The 27503-nt window shown below is 46.2% G+C and overlaps 2 protein-coding genes across 3 annotated transcripts in view; one reads left to right on the forward strand and one right to left on the reverse strand.

Moving 5' to 3' along the window:
• The window catches only part of LOC126522649 (protein phosphatase 1H), a 28931-nt gene extending 27832 nt beyond the window's left edge, over window positions 1–1099 (reverse strand). The window contains exons 1-2 of the mRNA XM_050171410.3: window positions 301–1099; window positions 6–189 (exon numbers count right to left, since the gene is read on the reverse strand). Coding sequence (XP_050027367.2) covers window positions 6–189; window positions 301–545 — 429 coding nt within the window. The 5' untranslated portion in view covers window positions 546–1099. The remainder of the gene's footprint in view (window positions 1–5; window positions 190–300) is intronic.
• An 874-nt stretch (window positions 1100–1973) lies between these two features.
• On the forward strand, window positions 1974–24511 carry LOC126522648 (importin subunit alpha-5-like). Of its 2 annotated transcripts, none has more exons than XM_050171409.3 (9): window positions 1974–2158; window positions 2457–2517; window positions 2582–2710; window positions 7231–7412; window positions 10106–10361; window positions 14691–14814; window positions 17227–17681; window positions 23474–23734; window positions 24303–24511. In XM_050171409.3, the coding sequence occupies exons 2-9, from the start codon at window positions 2464–2466 to the stop codon at window positions 24390–24392; spliced, it is 1551 nt and encodes a 516-aa protein (XP_050027366.2). In that variant the 5' UTR covers window positions 1974–2158; window positions 2457–2463; the 3' UTR covers window positions 24393–24511. The 2 variants fall into 2 exon arrangements, with proteins under 2 accessions (XP_050027366.2, XP_054922495.2); XM_055066520.2 differs by lacking the exon at window positions 1974–2158 and adding an exon at window positions 2288–2385.
• Window positions 24512–27503: the final 2992 nt, after the last annotated feature.

The following is a 27503-nucleotide window of genomic DNA, read 5'->3' on the forward strand; positions in this document are numbered from 1 at the left end:
CTCACCTGCAACACCCGCTGAAGCACGTTTGACGCGGCCACGGCCACCCCGGAACCCGCGTGGCCGTCGAAGAGCGCGAAGTAGACCCACGGCAGCTCCGCGCCGTCGCCATGCGCCCCGCGCCGCACAGCGCCGCGGTACACGGCCGCCTGGTCCTCGTTGCGCAGGCTCTTCCCTGCGTTGATGGCCCTGCACCACCAGCGGCACACCGACCGCCCACCGCCAGAATGAATGGGATGCACTCGCCAAACACCCCGCGCACCGAAACCCTACCCCAACCCCACAGCCCGCGCCGCTCACTCTGCATAGCCAGCGTTCCACGGGATCTTGCTCACGTCCCGCGGCACGATGATAGGCCGGATGACATGGTCGGCTGACACTTGCACTTCGTCGTCGGTGGTCAGCTGAAGGAAGCTAGGCCTCGTGTACTTGAACTTGAGTGGTAGCTTGTCACCGTCGCCGGGCGCTTCGCCGTCCCTCACTGCCGGCAAGGCATCGAGGCCGCCCACTACGCTGTAGAGGGCATTCTTGACCCGGTTGAACATGCTGGTCGACGACCGGGCCTTCGACGGCGCCTACTGCATCGCGAAAACCGATCGCAGAGGTCTGTTCTAAAGCATGCTGCCAATACAGCCAAGACCCGCTGCCATGCTTGCGAGCTGGCGTGTGCGGAAGTGACGCCAACCAATTTCCACGTGATGTAAACACAGGACCTTTCTATGCGCTTGTCGAGCGGCTTGACAAGCGAGGAAAGCTCAGCTCACGGCGAGGCGATGCGATACTGGCTTGGTAGGCAGCAAGCGCAAACTGAGGCAAACTTGGTTTACGATCAATATGTAGCGGTAGCGTATACGGCTTCTCTTGAATGATCATCACTGGCCAAACCGGTGCAAGACGGGAAAAAATTATGTTACCGCATATGTTATGCAACGACACCAGCCACTTTCTTGCGTTACTGGTCAGTGGTGAGATTCATGCATTTCTTGCTGCAGCACGTTGCAGTGCACGTGTCACAATGTCCGTACAGCTGGACGTTACCAACGCGTTCATTACTTCGTTACTGCCAGCACAGCCAGCACGCGGCATAGCATAATACTCGTCCCCTTGTTTGAGTGTGCTGTTAGGGGGCGTCGTGATCGCGTCACTGTTTCTTAAAATTTCTTTTATTCAGGGGCCAGTCATCACAATCACAAAATCCGTTTCCCCACCCCAGCCACAGACTCTGCGGACCGCCGAAAGAAACTGGTTCAGATCGCTCTAGAAAGCAACCACGCCGTTCACCGTCGTGCCATATTTATTCTATGGTGCCATCTTTAGACAAAGACAAAAGTCTACCATTTTCCCTTTCACAAGCTTTTTCTTCGACGATCGGCATTCATTTGAGGCTGATTTGAGGCAAAATCTAGGCTGCTGCATATGCATTCATTCTCACATCATCAACATCTAATTCTTATGGGTGTCACACTGCCACCACAACTGCCACTTTCGATCGCGATTGAGCCCGATCCGGACCGAAATTCCCTCTCCCATATTAAGCAAAGCATATGGAGCAAAGAGGCGAATCGCGACTGAGAAATTCGATCCGGATCGGGCTCGATGGCAATAAAAAGAGCGCCGTGTGGCTTCCGTATTAATCAATTTCGACAATTTTACTAACGGAACCAAGACTAACGTCGGCCGCCACTTCCCAAAGCCATAGCAAAACATTACGCACGCACAGTGGCCGCAGAACACTGCAAAAATTAAAATTACTTCATCCCTTTCGTAGTTGCGTAGCCTGTGGTCGTCTAAAAAAGACAATTTGTGCAATAAATCTTAACTTATAATCAGCGTGTACTACGTATTTTAGTCAATAGATGACGCAATAATATCTAGTCACTAGGGTCGCAAGCCATTGCAAGCATCTTTCTGTTCCGCAACTGTTATTCGTTATCGGAGGTTGTCCACAGGGTTGTCTCTCATCGGCTATTCCGCCAATCAGAGAGCTGCTGTGGTGTTGAGCGCTGCTGCGCTGGTGGTGTTTGAAATCTCGGCCGTTTTCAACGCCGAGCTGACTTGATAGTTTGACGGGCAGCCTCTCGTTTCCGAAGAACACGCGTGATCCAGCCGGAGTTAATCGCCGTGTACTGCTGTGATTCCCCAAGAAAAACCAAAACCTGTAAGAGCTCCGTCTCCTTGCTCGCTGGAGACTTGCTGTAATCAGTCTTTAGGGTTAGCGAATGAAACGTGCGAAGGCAGTGAAGGGCTCATACAGGCGAGTCTGTCGCGGCATTTCGCTGTGTTGAACGGGACTGTGCTGCTGACTTCGAGGAATGTAGCCACGACTGTTGTTTAGTCCGAGTCTTGCGCACCTATTGCAAGACTTACATCTGTCATTTAAGCTCGGTAGTGACTTACCATCTTGGCCGCGCATTTCGTCTGCGTAGTGCGAATGATTACTTTTGTCCGCTGTGCAGGTTCACCATGCCTACCCAGAACCGAATAGTAAACTTCAAGAACAAGGGCAAAGACCAGCAGGTAAGATGACAACAGCATTTGTGGCTGGGCGTGTGGCTGTATCGGTGGCGGCGTCATTTTGCAGGAAATGCGGCGGCGGAGAAACGAAGTCAGCGTGGAACTTCGCAAGCAGCGCAAGGACGAGCAGATCCTCAAAAGGCGAAATGTCAGCTTCAGCGAGGACCCCGTCAGTCCACTACACGAACAGAACAAGGTACGCGTTATGGTGGCGCCAAATTCCATTGCTTGACCATCATCCGGAATCTCATGTGCTTGCCGCAGTTGCGGTCGCACGAAGATTAGTGGTCCTTTGAATGTCGTCGCTTTTTGGAAATGTGTGTAGACAGCTCGCGCTTGTAAACAAGCAGTGTGACTTGCACGGTGACCCAGTGACAATAAATCGTTGTTAGACAGCTGATGTGTCCCCATAGGCCTCCCCATTCAATAGTGACACCGCTTCGACGATTATATAACTTAAGCTGCTCGCGTGACGCAAGTGTTTGCGCGTGACGCAAGTCTTTGCGCCGGCTTTCGTGCTGATGTCGTGGCGAGTAGAGATTTAAGGCGAACACTTTAAGTGGCTCATGGGTCGAAAAAGTCCTTGTCTGGCGTTATCGTGAAATTTAACTTTCGGCGTTATTGCAGCAAACTTGATAGTGCCACCCTCGACCTTTGGTGGGAACGAAATTCAATGGCACCAAAATTGGTGCCACCACCAATCTTGGTTTGACCAAAATTGGTGGTGGCACCACTGATAATCAAACCCACGACCATTGGTGGGAGTCGAAACCATGCCCTTTGGTGTTAAGGCATTCGAACCCTCAACCTTTGGCGAGACCAAAATTCAATGGCACCAAAATTGATGGTAGAACTCACAACCTTTAGTGTTAATTACAATATAGGTAAAGCACACGAACCCAGAACCTTTGGTGGGAGAAAACAATAGGAAGCAACAACTCATTCGAATGAGGATGTGGAGTAATTCAATGAATGTCTTGTGAGTGCACAGGCTTTCCTCTTTAGCATATGCTAAAGTGAGTGTCACCTTTTTCTTTCTTAGATTGTGTGCTTACTGTTCGTTGCGAATGTTGAGCTGCAGGATCTTCCCACAGTTAATTTGGTGTATAATAAAATGAAGCTGTTGTCACGTTAAGGGCAAATCTCCACAGTAAGCGAGTTCCATATATAGTTAATTTCTACAAAGGTGCACACAAGGACCTGCTGCTAGCTAGGAAATTCGCTTCCTTTGACATTAGACAACCTTGTTTAAAGTGGTCTTGAACCACCCCTCGGGCTTTGTGTAAAAACAGTCCACGGGTAGCATATGCTGCTGTCAACATCTCGTCAAAGTTTTTGCACTCGCGCACGGCACGTGGAGCTCGCATGTGGAGCGAGAAGTCGCCTTTCAGACACTCTTTTCAACAGAACCCTGCTTCTCTCTTTTCTGCACGCCTTATTTCATAATATAACGGATTCCTATTTGTGGCTGCTATTGGACAATTGCTGACATCAATCAAGAAGGGTGTTAGGATCAGTGCGCTTCTTCCTACTGTTACTGTGTGTATTTAATGACGAAGTTTTATAAACAGGCTGAAGTAAGAAAAAATCTGATTTTGAATTTCAGTAATAATTATGTACTTCCGGAATAACCTAACTATCATCTGCTCATGCTCGGCCAAGGCCGCCCGCATAGAAATTAAACTGAATTTCTGTTTAAATTAACTTCGACAAGTTTCGAATGCTCAACTAGCCTCAAACCACGCGAAACTTAAAGGGCCACCAAAGTGAAAAATGATTTCTTCTGCATCAGTAAATTACCGTTCTACAACACCAAAAACGCCACTCTTACAACGATAAAACGTTTGGTAAGCCAGAAAAAGTGCAAGACCGAAATACGGGTGGCGACGCCTGCTTGAGTTCCCACACCTGGAGGCTGTGATGTCTTGGATTTCGATGGCATCTTCTAGGGCCTACTAATTATATATAGTGGTACAGATTGACTACATTGTGTTCTAAAGGAACCAAATATTAAACATGGCAAGTTTCGGGAACGTTTATTCAGCCAACGCGGCCCAAATGCAAAAACATACTTTGGAATCCCCGACGTCACGCTGACGTACCGGTGCTGGGGTTTCGGCGAGAAATTCAAATACTGATACCTGGACCTTCATTTTCTCATCTAATAATCAAACTATTTTTTTGAAATGACTGCCTGCAGGGTTCTCAAACAATGCTCCATTAGTCTAAACTGATTTATTGTCTCGCTTTTAGTGTCCCTTTAAGGGGAGACGCTCCTCGAAAAAAACATTCTATAAATATTTCTACTAGAGATTTGAAAATCCACACACTTATAGAATCTGCCATTACAAGCAGATTTCACTTGTGAGATTAGTTTCTGTATAGCCACTATAGTTCTTGAGTTATGTCCTACACAATGGCAAAATAGTGATCTTGTGGGCATTTTATTGTGTAATAAGTTTTCGCAAGAAGCTTTGTTCTATAGCTTATTTAGCTCTTTGTAGACTCCTAAGTACCGATATCTATTCAAACAGCATCTACAATTACAACTATATATAAAAAAAAAAAACATAGGGACACGTCAACAAATTTTTTTCGCAATCACATGAAAATGACCTTTTACATTTAGAATTGTCTTATACAAACGAAATTTGGCATACATACTCTTCAAGGTATGTACAGTGCTGGTACGTACTTGAAGCAGCAATATCTCCCAGCAATAGTTGCAAAAGTACAAGGTTATATTTCAGGGAATCGAGTGAAAAAATTAGTTGAAGCGCTGTAATCTTCTTGCATAGTTCTAGTAATTGTACATGCTGTTTGGCTCGATATCGGCACTTGGTGATATACAAAAAGCTAAACAAGCTGCAGCACATTGCTTTTTGTAAAGATTTAGTGCATAAAAAAGTGCCCGCAAAGATGACTATGTTTTTCCATTGTGCATCGCATAACTCGCACTATAACAGCTACACAAAAAGTAATGACATATTTGAAATCTGCATAGAAAACTCTAATTGGCTGACTTTTGAAACCTATAGTGCAAGTAATAAAAAGATTGTTTCGAGAAGCGTATGCCCTTAAGGTCAGACCACATGCATGCTGACTCCTGGCTGCTCCTGGTTAGATGCCATTGCAGACTTATTGATATTGCTTCAGAATGTGCAAGTTGGATGTGGCTACTGTCTGTTGGCCAAGCTGGTGAAGGACAAAGGCGGTTTGCACCACGTAGCAATGTCGGACTGTAACCTAGCGTGAGCACGCATTCAAGCCCTATTGGGGGGAATGGCAAAGATGTGCATATACTTCGATTTAAATGTTAAAGAACTCCAGGTGGTCAAAATTATTCGAGTCCCACACTATGGCATGCCTTATAAACATAACATGGGCTTGCCACGTAAAACCCCAGAATGAAATTTGTTTAGGTTTTGCTCAATTACATGAGGTCATGATAGCGATATCAGGTCCAAGTGAAAAGCCAAGAGATGGGGAATGGAGGCACAAAGGGTCGCCTTGCACATGTTTGCAGATACTAGGGAGCTTTAGCATGTCCGGTATTCTGGTAAATGCAAACAGACTGGGCATTTTACCGGATGAGCGGATGCGCAAACGTGAATGGCCTGCAAAGTGCAGCCACATGGTGGCGAAAGGGTCAGTCAAGACGAACACAGAGCTAATGTTGCAGTAATGAAGTGTATTCTGCTTCACTGCTGGTGCAAGTTATCGGCAGTAGCATTATCATGCTGCGGCCGAAAATTAACACCAGCAGCAAAGTGAAATATTCTTGGTTTCTGCAATATGATCTGCGTTTGGTGAAGCTGGGCTGCACTGTGCAGGTGGCTCAAGTTTACACCTCCGCCACACCGTTAAAACACCCGATCTGCCTGCGTTACCGAATATCGTACAAGCTAAAACTTCAATTGTCTTGTGGCCTTCAGCACCTTGCGTGGTTATTTTGATATACAAGGAACCAAGAAAATTAAGGCTGTGAGTGCTTGACAAGATGCTCTTATCATGCGAGAATGTGGCCCAAGTGCCATGAAGATAAGCTCCCTTTTGTTCAATTCATGGCTACGACCACTCCAATAAGTGTAACATTGAATCTAACTACCAGGCAGCGATAATTAGCTTTTCTGAGCCGGTTTCTAATTTTCTCAACAGCAGTGCTGCTGCAAATGTTATCGGATGTCACATTTTCGTGGCTCATGCATTTAGCATTTATCAACGCTGTGCAGTCCTGTGGCACCATCTGTTAGCTGCAGTTTCCCACTTTCCCACCTTAATGTTGTCCTTCTAGTGCCAGCAGCATCAAAACAAACAACTGATCACAGTAATGACAAAACAGTTCGTCCTCAGCTTGAGACGAGACAGCCATGGCTGATATTACATTTTATTTCCTGCAGTCATGAGAGAGTAATTAACACAGTTGAATTAGGATCGTAGAAGGCGGCCTGGGCACTGCCATATTGTTAGCTGAAATTGGCAGGAGCCGTCCGGTAAACATTGGAGCCCAGTAAACAATGCACAGTCATGGCATCCAGTATCGGTAACAGCAAGACAGTAATGCTATGCTAAAGCTTTCTACTGTTAATGATGGCACCAAGAATCTGCTTCAGTGGCTCTACAATTTTGAATTTTTTGTGTACCGTTGGCTTCAGCCTGTGACCCAAGTCTAGCCCCCAAGGGCTGACTTTGACATGTCCAATGGTTTTGGCGCAGGGCTCCTTTGCATCTGTGGAGGAAATGGTTGCTGGTTTGACCAGCCCAGACCCAGACGTTCAACTGATGGCAACACAGGCAGTGCGCAAGATGCTATCAAGGGAGCGACACCCCCCCATAGACGCTATGATTCAGGCTGGAGTTGTGCCGGTTCTTGTGTCGGCGCTGTCCAATGACTCTTGGTAAGTGCAGATGTAGCCTTGTGCAGCTGTTGTCATCAACCTGATGTCATAGTTCCTTACCAAAATGATTTGAAGGAACTCTGCCACCGCGATCACTCAGCTACGCTGCTAGGGATGGGCAGTGCATAGATTTGTCTAATCTTATCTCCATGCTTGTGCATACCTGGCAGCTTCTACAATTTTATTGTAAAATAGTAAAATACTGGGGGTGTGTGAATATTCGGATGTTATCGAATATTATATTCTAATCATACTCAATTAAGAAAGTAGATACTTGAAAATGATAGAATATTTGGTTCAATACGAATATTCGAATCAAATTGAACATATTGCTGGCAGCGAGAGAGAGCAAACACGCTTCTTAGCATTTGTTTCTATCTAATCTAAGAATATTGAGGCACTATTGTGCTTAATATGCGATAATTTTGTGCTTCTAGCGAAATTTTGCCTGTAAAGCACGCTTAGCCACTAAACGTCCCAGGTGTGTGGGAAAGCCAGCTTCTTAGTAGCAAGCGATGCGGGTTTGCGGACAGCGAGGGTGTTTTTTTTAGGGCGATAGCTTTACCACTCCAGGTACAAACCCAGAAAATGCCTGGTTCCGTAAATCTGACCTTCAGGCTCAGCCAAGGTCAAACTGGGACTGGACAGCCTTCTGTCTGGATCGAATTGACAGATGTTGGCTGTATAACGAAATCCTCAATGTAACAAAGTATTAGACTATTTGTAAATTAATGTTCAGAACACCAATTATTAACTTCCAATGTTACAAAATTTCCTTCCTCTCACAAAGGAAGAAGGCAGCATTTAATTGAAACTACCGCAGTCACCGGTGGTCAAATGTTTGAATTACATAACTCCCAAATGCACCTTATGGCCTAGGCCATAAGGTGCATTTGGGAGTTGTGCCTGTATGTTAAGGTTGTATGCCTGAAAAGGGTTCCCTTTTGTACAAGCATCAGCTGTGTGTCCCGATGTTTTCTACCTCTGTCCCTCATCAAAGAGGGGTGCGAGCTGAACGCCATCCATAAAGTTGAAGGCACCCCTCTCTTGGCATTCCAGCTGGGTAGATATGAACGTCCCTGGTTCTTTATGGGTTGTGGCGCCGAATGCAAACGATGGCTTACCGGAAGTACCTAGCAATCTGAATTTTGTCACAGAAGCACAAGAGCGAGGAAAAAAAAAAGGCCCAATTTGGCTGATTCGGGAACTGCCGTGCTCGTAACACAGCGCTGTTCTTGTGTGCTGTTTCTTTACGCTTCATTCCTCGACCCGGCCTGGGCCGTGCAATGAAACAGCCTATGCCACTGACCAGGTTTATGTGCCACTAACGTTCCCTCCTTGCCTGCACTCTTCTGGCACACAATGGAAGTAAGGACGTCTTCTTCCGACGCAGCTTAACTATACAAGGATGTAAGAGGCAGTTCAACACGTAGTGTAAAATAGGTGCATGGGAAACTGCATGGCTGATCGACTGAAAGTGTCAATGGTGAGGCTTTAACACTTTTAAGTCAGAATTTTGAATGAAGTAAAAATTTTATACTATGTGCACATGAGTGACAAAAGACAGGGAATAATAGAAGAGTACACTGGCGTTAGTTGTTAATCCAAGGTTTTTCTCAACTGCTAGCAACTCGAGGTGTAAACAGCTTGTGGTTCTTTAGACTTCCTAATTCACAATTGTAGTGGTGTGAAGTACGGCTGCAGATTATTTGAAGACCAATTACGCAGCAGGCTCCAGATACTATACAGCACACAGTCTTAATGTCACCATGATGCAACACATGGGCATTTGTGAAGTACCGGGGAGAAACGTTTATCCGTGGCACAAAGTTCACAAATTGCCATATTTACTCGAATCTAGGCAGACCCTGATTCTAAGCAGACTGCCTAAAGTCCGAAGCCAAAATAATAAAAAAAAGAATATATATATATATATATACACACACACACACATGTTACCTCGAATGTAGGCTGAAAGAAAGCGAGGACAGTGTTCACAAAATGCAAACAGCATTTATTGAATCTGAACGTGAAGAGCTCATTCAGCGTTTTTGTCGCTGCTCCACTGTTTCCACTTCGTGGTGACGGCCTTTCTTTGGTCCGCTGAATGCCATCCTCGTTGCGGCGCACGCAAAAAGCTGCTGTCGTCCCCTCCAACGGCGGACGTTTTTCTCGTAGACTCCAAAGTCCCGCCCGGCTTGAAGGTTCGACGATGCCTCTGTGGCTATCACAACCTTTCGCTTGAAAGTGGCACTGTAGTGGCAAATCCTGCTTGGTGCCATTGCGATAACACCACGCCGCACACTGAGACTGCCGACACAACACAGGTCAAAATGGAGACCTCGCTTGTGTACGGTTGGCTACTGGCTCGGCTAGTAGTGGCTGCAATACTGACTTTTCTAGATGGCGTTAGCTATGCACCATATTTAGCAGTTTCAATGAAAAACTGGCACGTTTTTAAAATCCTCGAATCTAAGCCGACCCTAGAGTTTAGAATATGATTATTTGAAAAAAAACTATCGGCCCAGATTCGAATAAATATGTTATACACTTGGCATTGCTGACGTGCATATTTCTCTGAACGGTATCTTGTTATGCGACCATTTGATGATTTCCACTAGAATTGTTGGCCCAGAAAGGGTTAAGCATGAGCATATTGTGCCTCTTGTGGTAATGGTGCTCGCTCCGTGCAGCCCGTCACTGCAGTTTGAGGCGGCTTGGGCCCTGACCAACATTGCATCTGGAACAGCTGAGCAGACGGACACGCTGGTGCAAGCTGGCGCTGTGCCCCTGTTTGTGCGGCTGCTGGCCTCGTCCCATGCCAACGTGTGCGAGCAGGCCGTGTGGGCGCTGGGAAACATTGCAGGCGATGGCCCCAACTTGCGGGACCTTGTGCTGCAGGCTGGCATCCTCAAGCCCCTGCTGGCACTTGCCCGGCCAGATACCCCCGTGAGTGGCCGCGCACGAATAAGCCATAGTGCAGTCAAACCTCGATATAACAAAGTAAACAAAAGATGGTCTTGCCACTACTAATTTGCAACAGATATACAGGTGATCATATTTAAGTTTTATTGAATAAAAAAAAGAATCGCTGGTGGCAGGTGGCATAATCTTGTTCTTAAGCTGGGTTATTCGAAGAGGTGGGCATTACTAGCACGAGAAATTGAAACACATGCTCAACAAATTAACAAAAATTACAAATAAGCAAGGTAACATGTGTTGCTGATTGATACCAAGCATGCCGCTGAAAGAAAACGACTACTAAACTCCTAGATTTGGTGTAGGAGCGAAAAAAGCGAAAAAAAAAAAGAACTTCTGCAAGCAACTTTGCTTACCAATTTATCCAATTCTAACACTACCTGAATCAAATGCACACCCAGTTTATGCAGGTTCATCAGTTCAAATTTAAAGTGAATTTGATTTTCTAACAGGAAAAGAAATTCCTTCAATTTTTGCTATCAACCTGCTGAATTTACCTTCTCAGAATTTAAATTTACAGAGGTAATGTTCACCATAATCACTGTCCGCTCTCTATCACTGAATGTGTATTACAGCCCAATGTCAATATAATGAGCCTCAGTTTAGCAAAATTCATTATGTAACAAACTATTTTCATTTGCCGATCCTAGTTTCATTAAAGAAATTTTTTTTTTCTGCAATTTAACATAACTTTATGATTTAGTTTTGATATAACGAAGTTTTCGGCAATTTCAAGCATGTTCTTAATTAAGAGCCTGTATATTGCTAGTAAATCTTGGCCGAGGCAAAAGTTATTTGCGAATGCCCGTCTTTGTGAAAAGATGCCAGGCATGGCTTCCAAGATTTATAGCGATGTGCGACCAACACTCAAATCTCGGGACGCCATGAGCCACGCCACTGCGTTACTCTCAGTGCGATCTGCACTGCATACGCTGGTGCTCATAACCGCGCTATTATGGCCCGACCTTGCAATTTGTTTACAAATGCTTACTGACGAGATACTGTCCACCGGGAATGTCCTGGAAATGAAATTATTTTTACTGCTGAAACTTTCTGGCCCCCAATCCTCTGTACAGGACCACATTATATACGCTAGTTACTGCCCAAATGAATTGCAAAAAATATTGCTTCTGAGTTCTTTCTAATGTTTGTTCACGATATCACTCAAGCTATGACCTCTACTGCGCTGAAGCTTTTTTTTGTAATTTCCAATAGCGACTTTCAAAAGGCAGATACAGGGCACCATACACTTCATTGTCATCTTTTGGCGCTGAGACAGGGTTGCCTGTGCTCTTTTGAATGCCAGTGGTCCGTGAGTTCCATGGCGCAGGTTTTGCTTCACCTTGGGAGATGGCATCACGCTGTTTGGCACCTCCTTCAGGCGTTTTTCTTTTAGCTTGGCAGTACACTCCGTCTCCCTGGTGTCTTTCGCTGCCTGTTATGCTGCCTTCAGCCGGTGTTCTAGCTGGGCAGTGTCCATATGGACCAGTGTACAGTATTGGCGGCGAGGAGTTACGGAGTTGCCATCTGTCAGAAGTGCCTCCCTTGCCTAGTATGAGGGATCACGCGGCGTGCTCCTCATAGGTTTCGCTTATGGCGCTCAATAAAAACACCACGCGGCAGCCCTCCTGGACATTTATGTAGGTGCTCTCAAAATGAGGGAAGTTTCTGACTGTCGATATAATAATCTTGGGCAAACTGAAAGCACAGAATCGTTTACAGACTCTCTCTTTACCGAATACGCATAGTGAACGCCATTGCGCACGGTCGCCGCGATCGAGTCTCCCGAACTGGCTTGTTGTGTGAAAGGTAGGCAAACGCTGAGAGTAAACTATGCGAAGTATGTTCTTATAGTGGGCTGTCTATAACCAAATGCAGCATAAAAGAATGAAGTCTCAATGCAGTGATCGCACGGTTTCGCAGCGACCGACTGCGCGTCTGCATGCATGTCCATGCACAATGTTTCGCTTTCGCTGTGAGCGCATTTTTGCACCGTGCCATGAGCTTTAGGCCGCAGCATATGAGCATTTGACAGCACACTAGCAACCATTGTTGCGTGGACCCTATCAGAACTGTTCAAAAATAATTTCGTTATAGAGACTTCGACGCCTACGGCGACTCTGATGTGCCGTCGCGATGATAAAATTTTTTTCGTCTTCTAAATTCTTGGACATTCGAATATTTCTCAAGTTGCATTGTACTGTATGTTTATCGGTCTTCTCACCGTGCGATTTCCCTCTGCTTCTTTTTCGTATTCGAGTGCGCAATTCATAACTCAAACATGACCATATGCCATGCCTTTTTTGAATGCGCTTCTTACCGATCCCTTTCCATTCCAATGAACTTGCCAGAATCTAGTATCAACAAGTTCATAGGCCTAATAAAGCGTCATGACATTAGCCAGGCAGCCGGGCGCGGGCAAGCGTCTCAGCGTGCGTTTTCTGCTACTCTCCGAACATCATGCACTCCTGGCACCGTAACAGAAATCTTCCTCGCGTCTGTGCTTGCTGCACACCCGAGTTGTAGTCGATGGCTGTCAGCTGGTACTAAGCTTCGCCAGCCAAGCTTCACGCAGCTCCTTGCCCTGCGGCTACATGTGAATAAGGCTGACAGCGGGCTCCGTTGTGTGCGCCTGGCACTGCGGCACTGAGCAGTAGCCTACCATGCTGCACGCCTCCAAAGGCAGCCAATACCTATTATAGTACTTTCAAATGTTGTCAAGCAGACACCCAAGGCGGGAAAGCCTTACCACTTAATCAGAACCGTGGCGCAGGTGGGACATTAAACTTTCGTTTTCAGCTGAAAGCCTTACCACTTAATCAGAACCGTGGCGCAGGTGGGACTTTAAACTTTCGTTTTCAGCTTGCTTCGGGTTTCCGAAGCAGCCGACGCGGCTGTTATGTCCACGTGATCCCTCATGCCATGTCACGCCGACGGTAGCGCCAGCTTTTCCAGTGGTGGAGCTCGCCCCCAAGTGTGTGGTGCTGAAACTTATCCTGAATCAACAAAACTTGCAATTTATGTTTTTCATGGCATGTACACTTTCATTATGTTGAGGTTTGACTGTACGTCATGTAATCTTCCATGCAGTTTATTGTGTAATATTCTGCATTCTTGGAGTGACTTTACGATGATTGTGAATGGCATGGTGGCCAATGCCTTGGTAACCAGTCTATCGGTTGATGAGATGCATGCGAGTGTCCTGAATGCCAGAAATGCATTGGCAATTCGTTGTCGTCTGCTTAGTGCTTAAAGTAATTTACTTTTGAATTAGTTTTTGCAGTAAAATCGCTGCAGACATGCACAAAATCTTATTCTGGCACTATCTTGCGACAACAGTGACAACACACTGGCTCAGACAGTATGGTACTGTCAACATGCGAATGCAGTTTCATATTTGATTGTAATGAGGAGTCAATTTTCAGACTCGTTTTCTTGCGGGGTAAAAAGGTGCACTTTAGAATTGGGTAAATACAGTACAATGGCGTTTCTCACTGGTCAATCTGGAGCGGCCGCCGAAATCCTCGAGCGAGCACTAGGTTATCACAAATCCGAATCAGCCAGCGGAGCGCAAAAACACTCTGCGGGGGATCACACAGGAAGTCTACGTGCATGTCTCACAAACTGGTTCCGGAAATTATGCCCGACTTCCGCCCTGTACATTTCCACGGTAACCAAAGTTGCCGTCCCCTGTGTGTAGTTTGACCGCGGCAGCCGCAGAGTCCGTAATTTTCATGTCGCGCCCACAAGGATTGTGCATGGACAATGTACATAGAAGGCTTTGTACAGCACCTGCATCACCTCGTAACTGCTGTCGTCCATCCTCTCACCGCTAAACGCAAGCTCTACAGCTGCACTGAATGCAGCCAATTTGCAAAGCAACACAATGTTGTGCGTACCGACAAGGTACCGATTTCACTTGAAGACGGAAGTGACGCGAGCTATTTCTGCCCTAATCTGCACCTTGGTGGTAGAGCAAGTGAGAGTGATCTGGTGTGGAGTGAGTTGATCCGAAACGACCAGCAGAAAACGCGAACCCTCTTCAGATTGACCAGTGAAATTTGAATTCGTTGCCACGGAGCAAAAAATCCTGCTCCGAATCGACCAGTGAAAAAGGCCATAAATGAAACTGGGCATACTGACACGCATCCGCTTTACTTTCTTTGTTTAAATAACATCAGAAACAGTTAGTCGCAATCTAATGAAGTAGATTAAAGTGGAGTCAACTGTAGTGGCATACCAGTGGGAGGTCTGCTGTGCTGGTTGTTAATTGTCACATATGCACGGACATTGCTGCAGGCACCATTCATCCGCAATGTGACATGGTCCCTCTCCAACTTGTGCCGTAACAAGAACCCACCTCCACCCTTCGAGACCATCCGTGAATGCTTGCCTACTCTGGCACAGCTCATCCATCACACTGGTATGTGCCCGTGTCACTGACAGCAACACTGACCTGCATGACAGTTCCATTCCTTCCTATTGCGCATTGAATGTTCATTCTGAGCACGTCAGAAGTATCGTGTCGCATTGTACGGCATAGTTGCTTTTGAGGCTTCAGAAATCCCTACTGGAATTTTCCATATGCTTTTCAAAATTTACTATGTTTTCTGTATCATTTAATGGGAATTATGCAGGATTTATGTGGAATTTATATCAATCCCACAAGAATTATACATACGTGAAGTATATGGAATTACAGTAAAAACTTGTTAATTCAAATTTCAGACGATTACAAACAGTGTCTAAATAAATTGACTGAATGCCAAATTATCGAAGGTATCAAGAAAACTAAACAAGTGCTCTATTACGTCAATATGCTTTTATTTACTGAATGAATTGGCATATGCTGCTTCTGTTTTGCACAAAAGCAGTGCGGATGCTGCAATTCTCATCTCGTGATTGATTAGTGCTCGCAGCAATGAAGGCTTCGTGACTTCCTTCGCAGCCTCGGCTGCAGTGCATGTATTCATCTGAGACATGCTTTTCAGTACCACGCGCTTAACCCAGTTATTTTTTTGCCAGTGAGCAGGTCGCCAACAGATTGTCTGTCCATTGCAGTGTTGCCGCTGCTCCTCATCCTCAACAGCTTCGCAGCTAGTCAAAACGAAAATACTCTTTGCCGTGACTGCTGCGGTCAAAACCGTGGCCGCTATCGGTGCAATCACGAGTGGCAACATTGTGGTTCAGAAGGCACGCTGCCGATGTGTGCACAGAGTTAAAACAAAGTTGTTTGCTGCAACCACTGTGGACAAAACCGGACGCGGTTGCTATCAATGTGATCAAAAATGGCGGCTACGGAGTTATGAAGGCACACAGCCAATCTGGTGTTATGCATAGCGGTAAACACAAAAATAAAGCCTTAAAATGCACAACTAGGCACGAAGCATTCTGGCATTGCTGTCATTTAGTACGATTTCCGTTTATGACTATGGCAGCGCGGTCTCCGCTGCTTCGTTTCGGTTGGACGCTAGCGTAGTTATTGCTCTTTTGCAGCGCTCGGCACTCGCCAAGCTCCAACAGTTGTCCGAATTAAGCGAAGTGCTGCCAAATACCGTATTTACTCGCGTAATGATCGCACCCCTGAATTTTGTCGTCAAAATTTGATGTTTTTAATTTCCCGTGTAATGATCGCACCCCGAACTTGCTGCAGCGATATATCGTGTGCCAAGTCTAGCTAATATTGATCGCGCTTACCATCTGTCGAATGCTACGCGAACGACTCTTCAAGACAAACCAAGTGGTCTGCACGCACCAAACATGCTTAAGTAGATGCCTCATTTCATTACTTTCATCACTTTCCACACTTCCATGACTAAAAAAAAAAAAGCTGCAACCAAACTTGCCTTTATTATGTGTAGGCTTTATAATGGTTGTGGTCAACAACAACAATAAAGGCACCTTTCGATTCTTCTCGTCTGTACTCGGGGGCACGCAACAAATCGCGAGCGGCAACGATAGCAGCCACGTTTACACTGATACATTAGAAGTGTACCCTATTCATATACGCCGATGCTTTGTAACACAGCTAACATATTCGCCCACCCTTAGCGGAAACGTGCCGTATTAGGATTGTAGTGAAGACAGATGCCTCAGTTTCCGCAGCATGTCGGCCATGTGTTTCTATGTCACTGGCAGCTAAGCGCGCCCATCTGTTTCTGTCCCATCAAAGTGGACATGGCTACGTTATTGCCGCAAACTTACTGATATTAACGATGTTATTCATTACTGATACGGAAGAAACTGTTTCAGTGCACATAATGTACTCACGAGAAGAAAAAAAAATCGTGTTCGGCTTGCTCCGCTGGTCGCCATATTTGTTTTGGTGTCCCGCAGCAAACGCGGGCCGCAAAAAATTTGTTTTTCTTTTCGCGGGAAATTTAACCCGAGTAATGATCGCACCCCTGATTTTGCGTCAATTTTTCTGACAATAAAGTGCGATCATTATGCGAGTAAATACGGTAAGTTCGAATTAACACGAGTGATTGCATTAATTAATGCATACACCTGCCGGGACCAGGACGAGTCCGAGTTATCAAATTTTTTGAATTGACAAGGTTTTATTGTATTGGAATGGCAAACAGAATACAAAGTGAAGCTCTAGGGACACTTGAGGATATTGTTGCTGTACATACAAAGTGCAGTTTTGCTCACTCAGGCAGGACTTGCAAGTTAGCAAGCACATGCAGATGAGAAAGTTTTATCAGCAACCAGCAGCACATGCAACACACTGGCGCACAATAGAAACAGTCAGACAGAAACACTGGCAGAGGTGCAGACAGGCTGTGCCAGCCAGAAGTTGGGCAGGTGGCCAACCCTAGTTTTCACTGTGCAGACCGGGAGGTTGTGGCAGATGCCTGCTGGGCCCTGTCATACCTGACGGACGGTGCCAACGAGCAGATCGAAGAAGTTGTGCAGCAACCTGGTGTGGTTGCCCGTCTGGTGGAGCTGCTGGGCGGTGGGCAGCACCCTGTGTCGGTGGTGACGCCCGCCCTGCGTGCCCTGGGCAACATAGTGACGGGCAGCGATGCACAGACGCAGGCCGTAATCGACGCTGGTGCGCTGGTGCCTCTGCGTGCTCTGCTGCGCCATCCAAAGTCGAACCTGCAGAAGGAGGCCGCCTGGGCAGTGTCAAACATCACCGCAGGCACTGAGCAACAGATCCAGGCCGTCGTGGACGCTGGCCTCATCGAGCCTCTGATTGAGGTGCTTGCCACAGGGGACGCCCGCAGCCAGAAGGAGGCCGTCTGGGCTGTCACCAACCTGACCTCGGGTGGCTCCCTCAGCCAGGTGAGAAATCACAGGTTCTCTCTCTCTCTCTTTTATTGGGGCGCCTCTCTAGCATCCGATGGGTTTTAAGTAGGGGTGTGTGAATATCGAAGTTTTCTAATACGAATAGGAATACTGCACTGCCAGACGATGACCGAGGTGGAAGACGACGCACCATGTGCTACGCTGCCGTCGCATGCGGAGCGTGTACACGCTGACTGTGCTTTCAGCCGCCTATAGTGACCACACGACCCTCTCCGAGATTCAGGCTTATCTGATTGCACGTAAACGGAACAGCTTGAAATGGCGCATTAATGATTTCTTCAAGCATACTGCCGAGCCGGAATAAGTGCGTGGAAATAAAGGATTTCATTTTTTTCCCCTTAATCTGCTTTTTCGGACACCTGTTTATTCAAACATTTTCGCAGTCCCCGTGAGGTCCGAATAAACGGTTGGCGACTGTACTTTGTTAAGGACAGGAGAAGGAAAAAAATGAAAAGCCACAGGAGAGAATCGCAACTGTCTCGCTGCGCAGTTGCCACCTGGAGCGGTATTTTTGGGCAGTTGCTTTGAGAGATACTATCACTTTTGCCATATTTCATGAGACTGTCGCCAGACGTATTGGCGCCTATGAGTGACAGCATTCCTGGCATGCTGTTGGCCCAGTGCCTGACCAGAATGCTGTAGCCCGTAGATGCCGAATGCGTCGGGCACTATTTCAAAAACTGAAAGTGGCAGTATCTCCAAGAATGACTACCCAGGTATACCGCCCTTGAACTGTTCTATGGCTGTGAGAACGAATGGGGAAAAGAATCTTGCTGAGAAGTGATGGGGGGAGAGAGAGTAATTGTATGCCGAGTGGACCCCAGCGGTACATGTGCTGGCATTCATGTGGTGCACTGTCGGTCAGCCATGGTAACATCAGAGGCATAAAAATTTCGCTTATTCCAATTCCCCCAGCACGTAAAATGTGGAAAGTTCTGCTTCTTCTGGTTCGGCTCTAGCCTGGCACACCTGATCTTGGGATGCGTGTGAAGCACTCCGAGAGCACTTATTGTGTGCCTGAATGTTTGTCTAAACCTTTGGCAAGTAAAATTTTTGCCTTTCTTTTCCTTTCTACTGGTCTCACTTTCTCACAGCCATTTTAGTGCATATGTTGCAGTTGCAGATTGTAAGTTGGTTAGTGTTCTCTAGTGGGAATGTTGACTTCTACACCAGTCAGTCTGATGTGTACAAAACCTGATGTTACCTTTATCTTGACAAAACAACTTAATCTCTCGTCACTTATGAGCCAAGCTCACCATCACCTGTGCGGATGGTACAGCTCACTGTCGCAGCATTCATACATGCATGGGAAGGTGTCTGGTAGCTCCATTCCAGCTATAATCAACATGCCTTATGCCCAAGTGTATTTCAGGATCATCATACCTTCGGAAGCTCTAGAATTCTGCATTTCATTGTTGTGGATCTGTGTTGTAATTGTTCTTCATGCTTCTATTACCATAAATTTAGGCCCATTAGAAGGTCTTGTTGAGCGAGGTTTTGATTGCACTGAAATTTTGTTTTGCAACTTCACCGGGATGCCTATCAGTGAATGGAATAAGGTGCCTATCAGTGCTACAAATAAAACAAGTGGTTGGATGAGAAAGGAAGTTGGTTAGAGGCACTAACTGCCTCGGTAAAGGTGTCTACCAACTGGGAAAACCGGGAATTCTCAGGCATTTTGAATAGTCTGGAAAAACTTGGGGGACACTTGGGGAACTTGTGCTTCAATCAGGGAAAATTAGCTGTCATTCTACAGAAAGGGAATGAAAATCACCCTACTGCTGGCTCGTGTAAAAGAGAGGAATCGTAACTAATTGTCTTTGATGCCGTGTTGTTGGCTGGAGGAGTTGCCAGTGTACAGTTAACGGCAGATTTTCCGGATGCCCGATTTTTGGGAAATGACCAATAATGTGGATGGCTTCACGGCACCACCATGTGTCCCATAGAGTCAATGTATAAGAATGTAATTTCAGACGCAAGAGCCCATCTCTGTCCGTTTTTCCTGACTTATTGCCCCGACCGCAGGTCCGAAACGGCATTACTCAAACTCAACACCGCCGTTTTGATTATCTCGCCGCCTCAAACCAGCGCTTGCAGATCCGCTGGCAGCCACAGCTACCATCGCGGCATTGCGAGGCTTAGCTGCTTCGACGCTCACTATTAAGGTTCTTGCCGTTCGGTGCTGTGTTTTTCATTGAAAGAATTCGCCGCTGTCAGTAATGGTACTGACTCCGCCTCTGTAATCCTCACGATTGGCTTTGAAACTTAGAAAGCATCAAGTTCTTTTTTATATTTATTTTTTTAAATGCTTATTGAGTAACAGCGTCGGGCGACGTGGTGTCAGCCTGTCTTGGCATAAAACAAAGTTCTGTGTCGCTCAGGGAAAACATGGAAAACTCGGGAAATTTAAAAATGCCAACTTGGTAGACACCCTGTCGGTGGACTGTAGTCACTTGGATCTACCTCGTGGCCGGAAGAGTGAGAAAGATGAATGGAGTGGAGTGCCATGAATGGGAAAGACATTGCACCGTCATGCCAGTCATGCTGTTAGTGTACAAGTGAAATATATAGTATTATTGAGGTTCTGCTGTGTCGCAAAGTCCCTGCAGACTCTTCAGCGGTTTCATCACAGGATTTGTGCTGACAGCAGACGTTGCGTAACATCTGTTGTCTCTAGTGTGTCTGTATGATGTCGCAGATTTCAATGTATATTCGATTACATATAGCCCTTATGGTGCAAAAATTACAACTTCTCAAAACCGGCTAAATTCAGCCTGGCTCGTTTTGAATACAGTGTAGCTTGTCTTTGCAGATAAAAAAACTATGCCCAAGCAGACCCTGTTAAAATGTACCGTCGCGGCAAACACGTGCGGAAAATTCAAGCTGGCACCATTGGCCTTCCTTTTAGATTTTACATCCTTTCTAGCTTATCATGCCTCCGTTCAAGATAGTTATTGCTACTTCAGGAGAATAATTTGCTAATACACTTCAGTTTATTTCTATCTTTTGTCCCTTTAAAGGGCCCCTCACCAGGTCACATAGAAAATTTCGGTGATATGCTGGAATTTGTTATGTGCCCTCTAGGGAGCGTTCCATGCAATAATTTTTCAAGTTGGTTCATCAATAGCCAAGACGGAAATATTTCAGTGCCGCAAACCCATGATTTCAGGAGGTGAGCTTCACCGCCAACATACACTTTCTCCATTCCGTCAAGCCTCCGCAAGCAAAATTCCTTCCCAGTGTTCTCCCATACTGGATCTTGAGGATTGCATGATGCATACTTCATGGGCCCCACCTTTCTTTACAGCGAAGCTGTTAAGGGCTACTTTTCCCAGTACCGTGTCTGACGCGTGTAGAAAAAAAATCCTGAAGATAGTGCAATGCAGGGCCGACCCACAGCGGAGGTGACGCAGGCGTTGGCCATTTCAGCCCTGGTGTCCTATAAAAAAGACACGAAAAGAAATGGTTCTTATTGTGACAAAATGGTTAGAAAACTCAAGGAAGAACTTGTGCTATTCTCAATACATCTCTGCCAGCATAAGCAGCAGTTCCTTTGTCCTTGTCTTCCTCAGAATGCCCTAGTGGTGAATGCAAAATGGTGGAAGGCGAAGAAAACGACTGCAGCAGTAGCCACATCTCTTGTTAATATTTTACTCAGTGACTACGGTCTAGGTAGTGATCGTAATTTTGTATGTTGCTTCCAGCATGCTCAGAAGTTTACAGGAACTTTTGCCTCTCATTTGCGCATAGCCCCCAGCACGCCATGATCTCTGTGTCCTTGCTTCTGAGAGCTTCCAGTTTCTCGTTTCATTATTCCAGAGGTGATAAATCGGTCTGAAATGCTGTACTGAGTGGCAGTGGGACTCCTATAGCGAAAAGACTGTGTGTCAATGGCTGAGATATGTTGGCTGCACTATGAATACGGTGTGTGTCGAAGGTAGAAGATGAAGTGCTTTTTCAGGCTTGGGAAACTAATTGCTGCACAGTAGACAAAGAACCAGCCATCTATGACGAAACTAAATCCAACGAAGCTACCATCAGGTAGATGGAGGCCATTCAGGTGCAATTAAGAGCTGTGTATAACTAGTGCAGATAACCGTTTTCAGACCTTTCATGCACAATAGCCACTACGTGATTACAATCGTGCAGGTTTTCAAACATCTAAACGTGTGAAACTCCCGAGAAAACTTTGCAATTTCGCAATACTTCATATTGGTCTTTACAACCACAAAGCCCTGGTGTCTTTTATATAGGACATAACTTATACTGATTGGGTTACTCCCAATAACATGGGAGCGGCCTGCTTCAGGCTAGGAAACTAGTGCGACCTAATATGGACCACAATAAAGTTTTTCCATTTATCCATCCCCAATCCCCATATGTGGGCCGATCCTGAAGATAGTGCAATTTCAGGTCGACCCGCAGCGGAAGGGAAGCAGGCGTTAAACACTCCCCATACATGAGCCGATCCCAAAGATAGGGCATTGCCAGGCAGACGTGCAGCGGAGGTAAAACAGGCTTTAAGCACTCCCCATACGTGGGCCAATCCCAAAGATGGTGCAATGCCAGGCCAACCCACAGCAGAGGTGCAGTTCACTGTTAAGGGGCCTGCATACACAGCTTCACTGGTGATCCTTCTTCACAGAGTGGGAGGGCACTGAGTTTCTTTGTTACCGTGAGGCAAGAGTATTGGAAGTATGCAATTTTTTACGTGCACTTCGTGGACTGGAATGGTCTGTTTCCAAAACAATAGCACTAATGGATTATAGTGCCGATGTAGTGTAAAAAACCTTGCTGCATGTTGCTCAAGCGAGCAAAGGATCTTAAGCTTTGTTCAAAAATGCAAATTTGTGGTGTCAAATGAACTCTTATTCCTCGCTTTTTTGCTGTGTACTTCCACTGACCGTGTTGCATGCGAGCTGTTGAGTTCGTCTCATTTATCACGATGTTGCGCTCTATGCACGAGAACACCTGACTAGCAGCATGAGGCAGTGCTACACAAACACCGAGGCATACACAAGCGGATCACTGAGCATGGTTGAGTGCTGGAACACTAGAAAATGACATGGTTTTGGTGTCTGCGCGCGTGACTGCACAATGTGGGAATAAGCTGACGAAACGTGGAAGTACACCTCTTACTGCAGTCCGAAGTAAAACAAGAACATGTAGACGTTTGATTCATGTGTTTTATTATTTCTATAAACTTTAATTTGTCTATTGAGGCAAACACAAATAATGGATGTTGCCTTGAATAATTCTCAGTCATGTGTCGCAATGAGGACAGACGTGTACATAGGTGAACTTGCACATATACATCAACCCTCTGGGCTGGAGCATGGCAGCCGTGAGGAAAAGGGGCAAATGCTGTTCACTTTGAAATTTTTAGCTCTTTCCGCAACGCACACATTGTATGCACTGTGCTTGTCGGCTCAATATAGCCAGACATGGTGAGGGGCCCTTTAACATATAACATGCTGTGCTCCCTGTTCCTAAGGTTGAGGCGGTGTATGGCCTGCTGCGGTAGCTTAGTGGCTGTGGGCATTGTGCTACTGAGGTCGAGGTTGCTGGTTTGATCCAGGCAGTGCAAGCTAATGGGAGAAAAAAATGAGATGGGGGCAAATGCATAGGTGCTCGTATACTTGGATTTAGGGGCACGTTAGAAAACCCCAGGTGGTAAAATCTAATGTGCACACCCCCCCACTATGGTGTGCCTCATAATTGAATCGTGGTTGTGGCATGTAAAACCCCAGAATTGAATTTTTTTTTAGGCGGTGTATGCACTGCAAGCAGGTGTGCTGCCACCAGTCTGCGATTTGCTCACCGTCCAAGACCCCAAAACCCTGCTGGTGGCCCTGGATGCCATTCGTAACCTCCTGGCAGCTGGTGACAGGCTGAACGAGCGAGATCATGTCTGCTCGATGATTGAGGAAGCCGGGGGCCTGGACAAGATCGAGGCTCTACAGCATCACGAGAATGCAGAGGTCTACCGTGCTTCCCTTGCCATCATTGAGGAGTACTTCTCAGACGAGGTGAGTACCCTGAATGCCGCACATGAGGGAGGGGGTCATTTTTTTTCTGGCCGTTGGCGAGTGGTAGTGTGTACCACACGTGCAACGTCATATGTTGGAAGGTCTTTTCACGCCTGTGTTGTCTGTTGCTGCTACACTACATATTGTCATGTTAACGAGTTTCGGTCATGGACCAAGTCAAGGAGAAAAACATTTTCGAGCCTGTACAGATTCCTTGGTCACACTAAAAAAAATGAAACGTCTCGTGTTTTTCCCCATAACTTGGTCAGTGACCCAAACTTCATCATGTTACCTGATGAGATCAACTTTCATCAGTGGTGGGTGGAAGGCTGCCATAGCTACCATGAGGAGCTTGGCATCCTGGATCCAAGTGTTCAATGCCGGAGTTCCCCAGTGGTTGCATATTTTTGGTTGCCTGTACTTCTGTTTTGTATATGCACATATGTTTCTTGTAGTGTGGTACAAGTTATAGTGAAAGCATCCTTAAATTGAGCAGCAAGGTTTTGTTACACATTTTGTTGGCCGACCTATACAGCAGATATTGTTCTTCTTTTTCACCACTTTGCAGTCGGAAGATTACAACCTCGCACCTGAAGCTGGCGGCGACAGTTTCGCCTTTTCAGCACCAACCACCTCTGACCAGGGATTCTCGTTTTGAGTGTTGTACAGCACCTCATGTACAGAATGTTTATAGCCTCATTTTAAACACCTGAACTTCGTTTTTTTTTCTTTCTTTTTTTAAAAACACTTTGTATTAAAGGTGTGCATGCCTGGAAATGCGTGTTCATGATTTGGTTTTGCTCCATTGTAGAGTAAAGCTGATTATATTATGCGGACCTGTCTTCACCTTTGAATTGATGAGAAACTAGCTTAAATAACTTAAGTATAACTTCATTGTCGCCACTGGCCAACTGAATGAGCCCAACTAACGGCAATCACCCCTGAAAGTGGAATGCCACTGTATTTGCACTATTCTACTGCGCCCCCGATTGCATCATGCAGCCATCCTACTGCCCAAATCTATATATAAAGAAACAATAACTTAGTGCCGACTCTACCATGCACATCAAGTAACGAAACCTGAGTCCACACGTAACACGTAGAAACAATATGAAACACACAAAAGCACACAGACATGCACACAGCTGAATCTTAGCAGCTAGTCACTGTCAAAGTCCGATGACACCTCCTTTTCGCTGTCTGCCGACCACCAAAAGTCATCTTCAGTTCCACATAATGCATTTTAAGTTCCTTTGTCACTGCCAATTGCCAACGCATGTCTTGAGAATGTAGCACTCGTGACCCTGCCCGGTTACCCTCTTCTGCCAGAAAGATCCCCTCACGCTGAAAGAATGCCACGTAATGAAAATTCCTTTTTTTTTTCATCCTGCCACTGGACTACCTCTACAAAAGGTGGTTGAGCAGAAGCGCTACGATAGGCATACGGTGAACTGTAAAATGGCGACCGCGAACCAGGGCATAAAACGGCTGTTCAATGGCAGTGTAGCTAGCTACCTTGCAATAGGTAATGTTTCTGATTTTGGGTAGAATAAGTTACAATTGTAACACGCACATGAACTTGAACGCACTTTTTATTAAAAAAACATGCGCGTTAGAATCGTGCAAATATGGTATATGTGCGCTAGGGAGGTACTAAGCTCCAAGTGAGCATCACCTCGTGTGGGAATGCGCAGGACTTGGTAAATCTTAGTGACATTCTACGAGGACCGAGTTTGGCTATGTGCCAGAATTAGCTCGCTAAGTATATTAAGCTTCCTTAGTGAACATTACTTGGCACGATCTCCCATCCCTTGAATCATTTCCCCAAGTAAGCCTTGAGTCATTACATTTTCTTTGGTACGGCTGCTGACTGTACTATATAAAACTGTTCCAGACTTGTTGGGTCTATTGTATGACTGATGGAAAGGTATCGAGACAAGTTGCCTCCGTGGGCTCGAAGTGAGGTCTAGCTGAACTACTTTGCATTTAAATATATTGCAATATTGTCACTTGTGTGCTTTCACGCCAGTGACACCGCGCTGCTGTGGTTTCAAGTCTCTCAAAACCACCACAGCAGAAAGTCAGCCTTACATTGAAGCTTAGTTATAAGGTAGAGAACGGTCAAATCGTGTTCATTCGGTCATTGTTTGATAAAGCAAGCGTTGCAACCACAATGGCATAACTTCTGTGGCGAAAGGTGCCGATAGATGTAGATGGTTTTGTTGCAATAGCAATTCGACGGGCACTCCAGGCACATTTCTGCCGCCGCCGTGATGCTCTGTATAAAGTCTAAGGGCGGTAACATAGTCGCCGCGTGTTGCATGCTGTATGTACGACTAATGGCGAATTCCAGTGGGAGAACAGGAGCACTCAAAAGCAAGCTGAAAGTGCCCTTTCCAGGCAACGGCGTGTTTCAGTGGTGAACAGGAGTGAGCGTCGTCATCCATTGGTAGAGCAAGAGCAGATTCGCTGTGCTGAGAGCAGCCGCGAGCAGTCCACACTGCTCTCGCCTGAAAAGGGGAGTATGGAGAAAGTCGTGCAATTCAAGTTGTCATATCCTCCTCATTTGTATTTATTTTGCTTCAGCCGGTGAGTGCGGCGGCAATGGCGGCAGCCAAACGTAGTCGCTGTTTTGGCCCCAGTGACTTTGGCGTCGTTGACATGAACAAGCTTCACAACGATTCAGTGACAGATACTGGCATTTCTAGTCCACTTTGCGTCCTGTTGGATGCGCGGAGGACATCAGCAGCAAAGCGTCTTCACCTTACTGAAGTGCTTGAGACGCTTGACGGTGACAGCAGCGAAAGCTACTGTCACCGGATGCGTCGGCATTGCACAAATGTATGTTATGCGCGGCCGCAAACTGGTGAACACCCGACGACCACAACAGGATTACATATGTTTTACTGTTCTCCCACAGAGAATGCTGAGACATCGATTGTGTGTCGCATGGTAGATTTCTCCTCGTACGTCGCCCTCCAACCTGCTCTCCGGCTCTCACTGCGCTGCCATCAGACTCTGCACTGCGCCGCACTCTACTCCTATTCTCTCAATAGAATTCGCCATAAAAGCTGAGGGTGAGCCGACGATGGTGGCTCAATCTTGTGCACGCAAGGGAGAAAAGTGGGGAGCAGGGGCACCATCTTCCGTTGTGGACAAGGCACCGGAGGAGAGGGGTTCTGCACGGCCCTATCTTGACAGCGTTCTGCGATGGGGACAGAGTATGCCGAGTGCCGATAGCTTCGTGTGTGGTGTTCTCGCCACTTTGTCCGTGTTGAAGCAAGAGGCAGCACAAAGGTCAATTCGCTCACTGCTGCTGCCGTGCTTCCTTACTCCAGCGTTTTGACAGCGAGTGAGACGTGTTCACGTTAGCAACACCATGCTTGTTGATTCAATTAGTAAGCGAATATTTACAAGTTTATATGGCCGATAAGACTACTATCCTTACTTCGTGTGGCTGTCAACTAATTTGCTATCTCAATCGATGCTTCGCCTTTCGGGCAAAACTGTGACCTTTTCTTATCTGGCTTGCCTTGTGTATCACACCAGATGCAGTGACTGCAACATTGGCGTAGATGCACTCTTCCTTTGCTCCACTGGCATTTGCATTGCATTGCAACTATCGTCCAATGTTCGCAGGTTCATGAAGCAAATGTGCAAGAAATATAGTGTCCCTGCAGTAGAAATAAGCTTTATGTAGGGTTCCCTAGCCAACTGTGTCTTGCATATCCTGTATGCAAGCTTCATCAGATCAAGGGTGAGCATCTTG

The sequence above is a fragment of the Dermacentor andersoni genome, chromosome 6 (assembly GCF_023375885.2).
Source record: "Dermacentor andersoni chromosome 6, qqDerAnde1_hic_scaffold, whole genome shotgun sequence".
Taxonomy (NCBI): Eukaryota; Metazoa; Arthropoda; class Arachnida; order Ixodida; family Ixodidae; genus Dermacentor; species Dermacentor andersoni.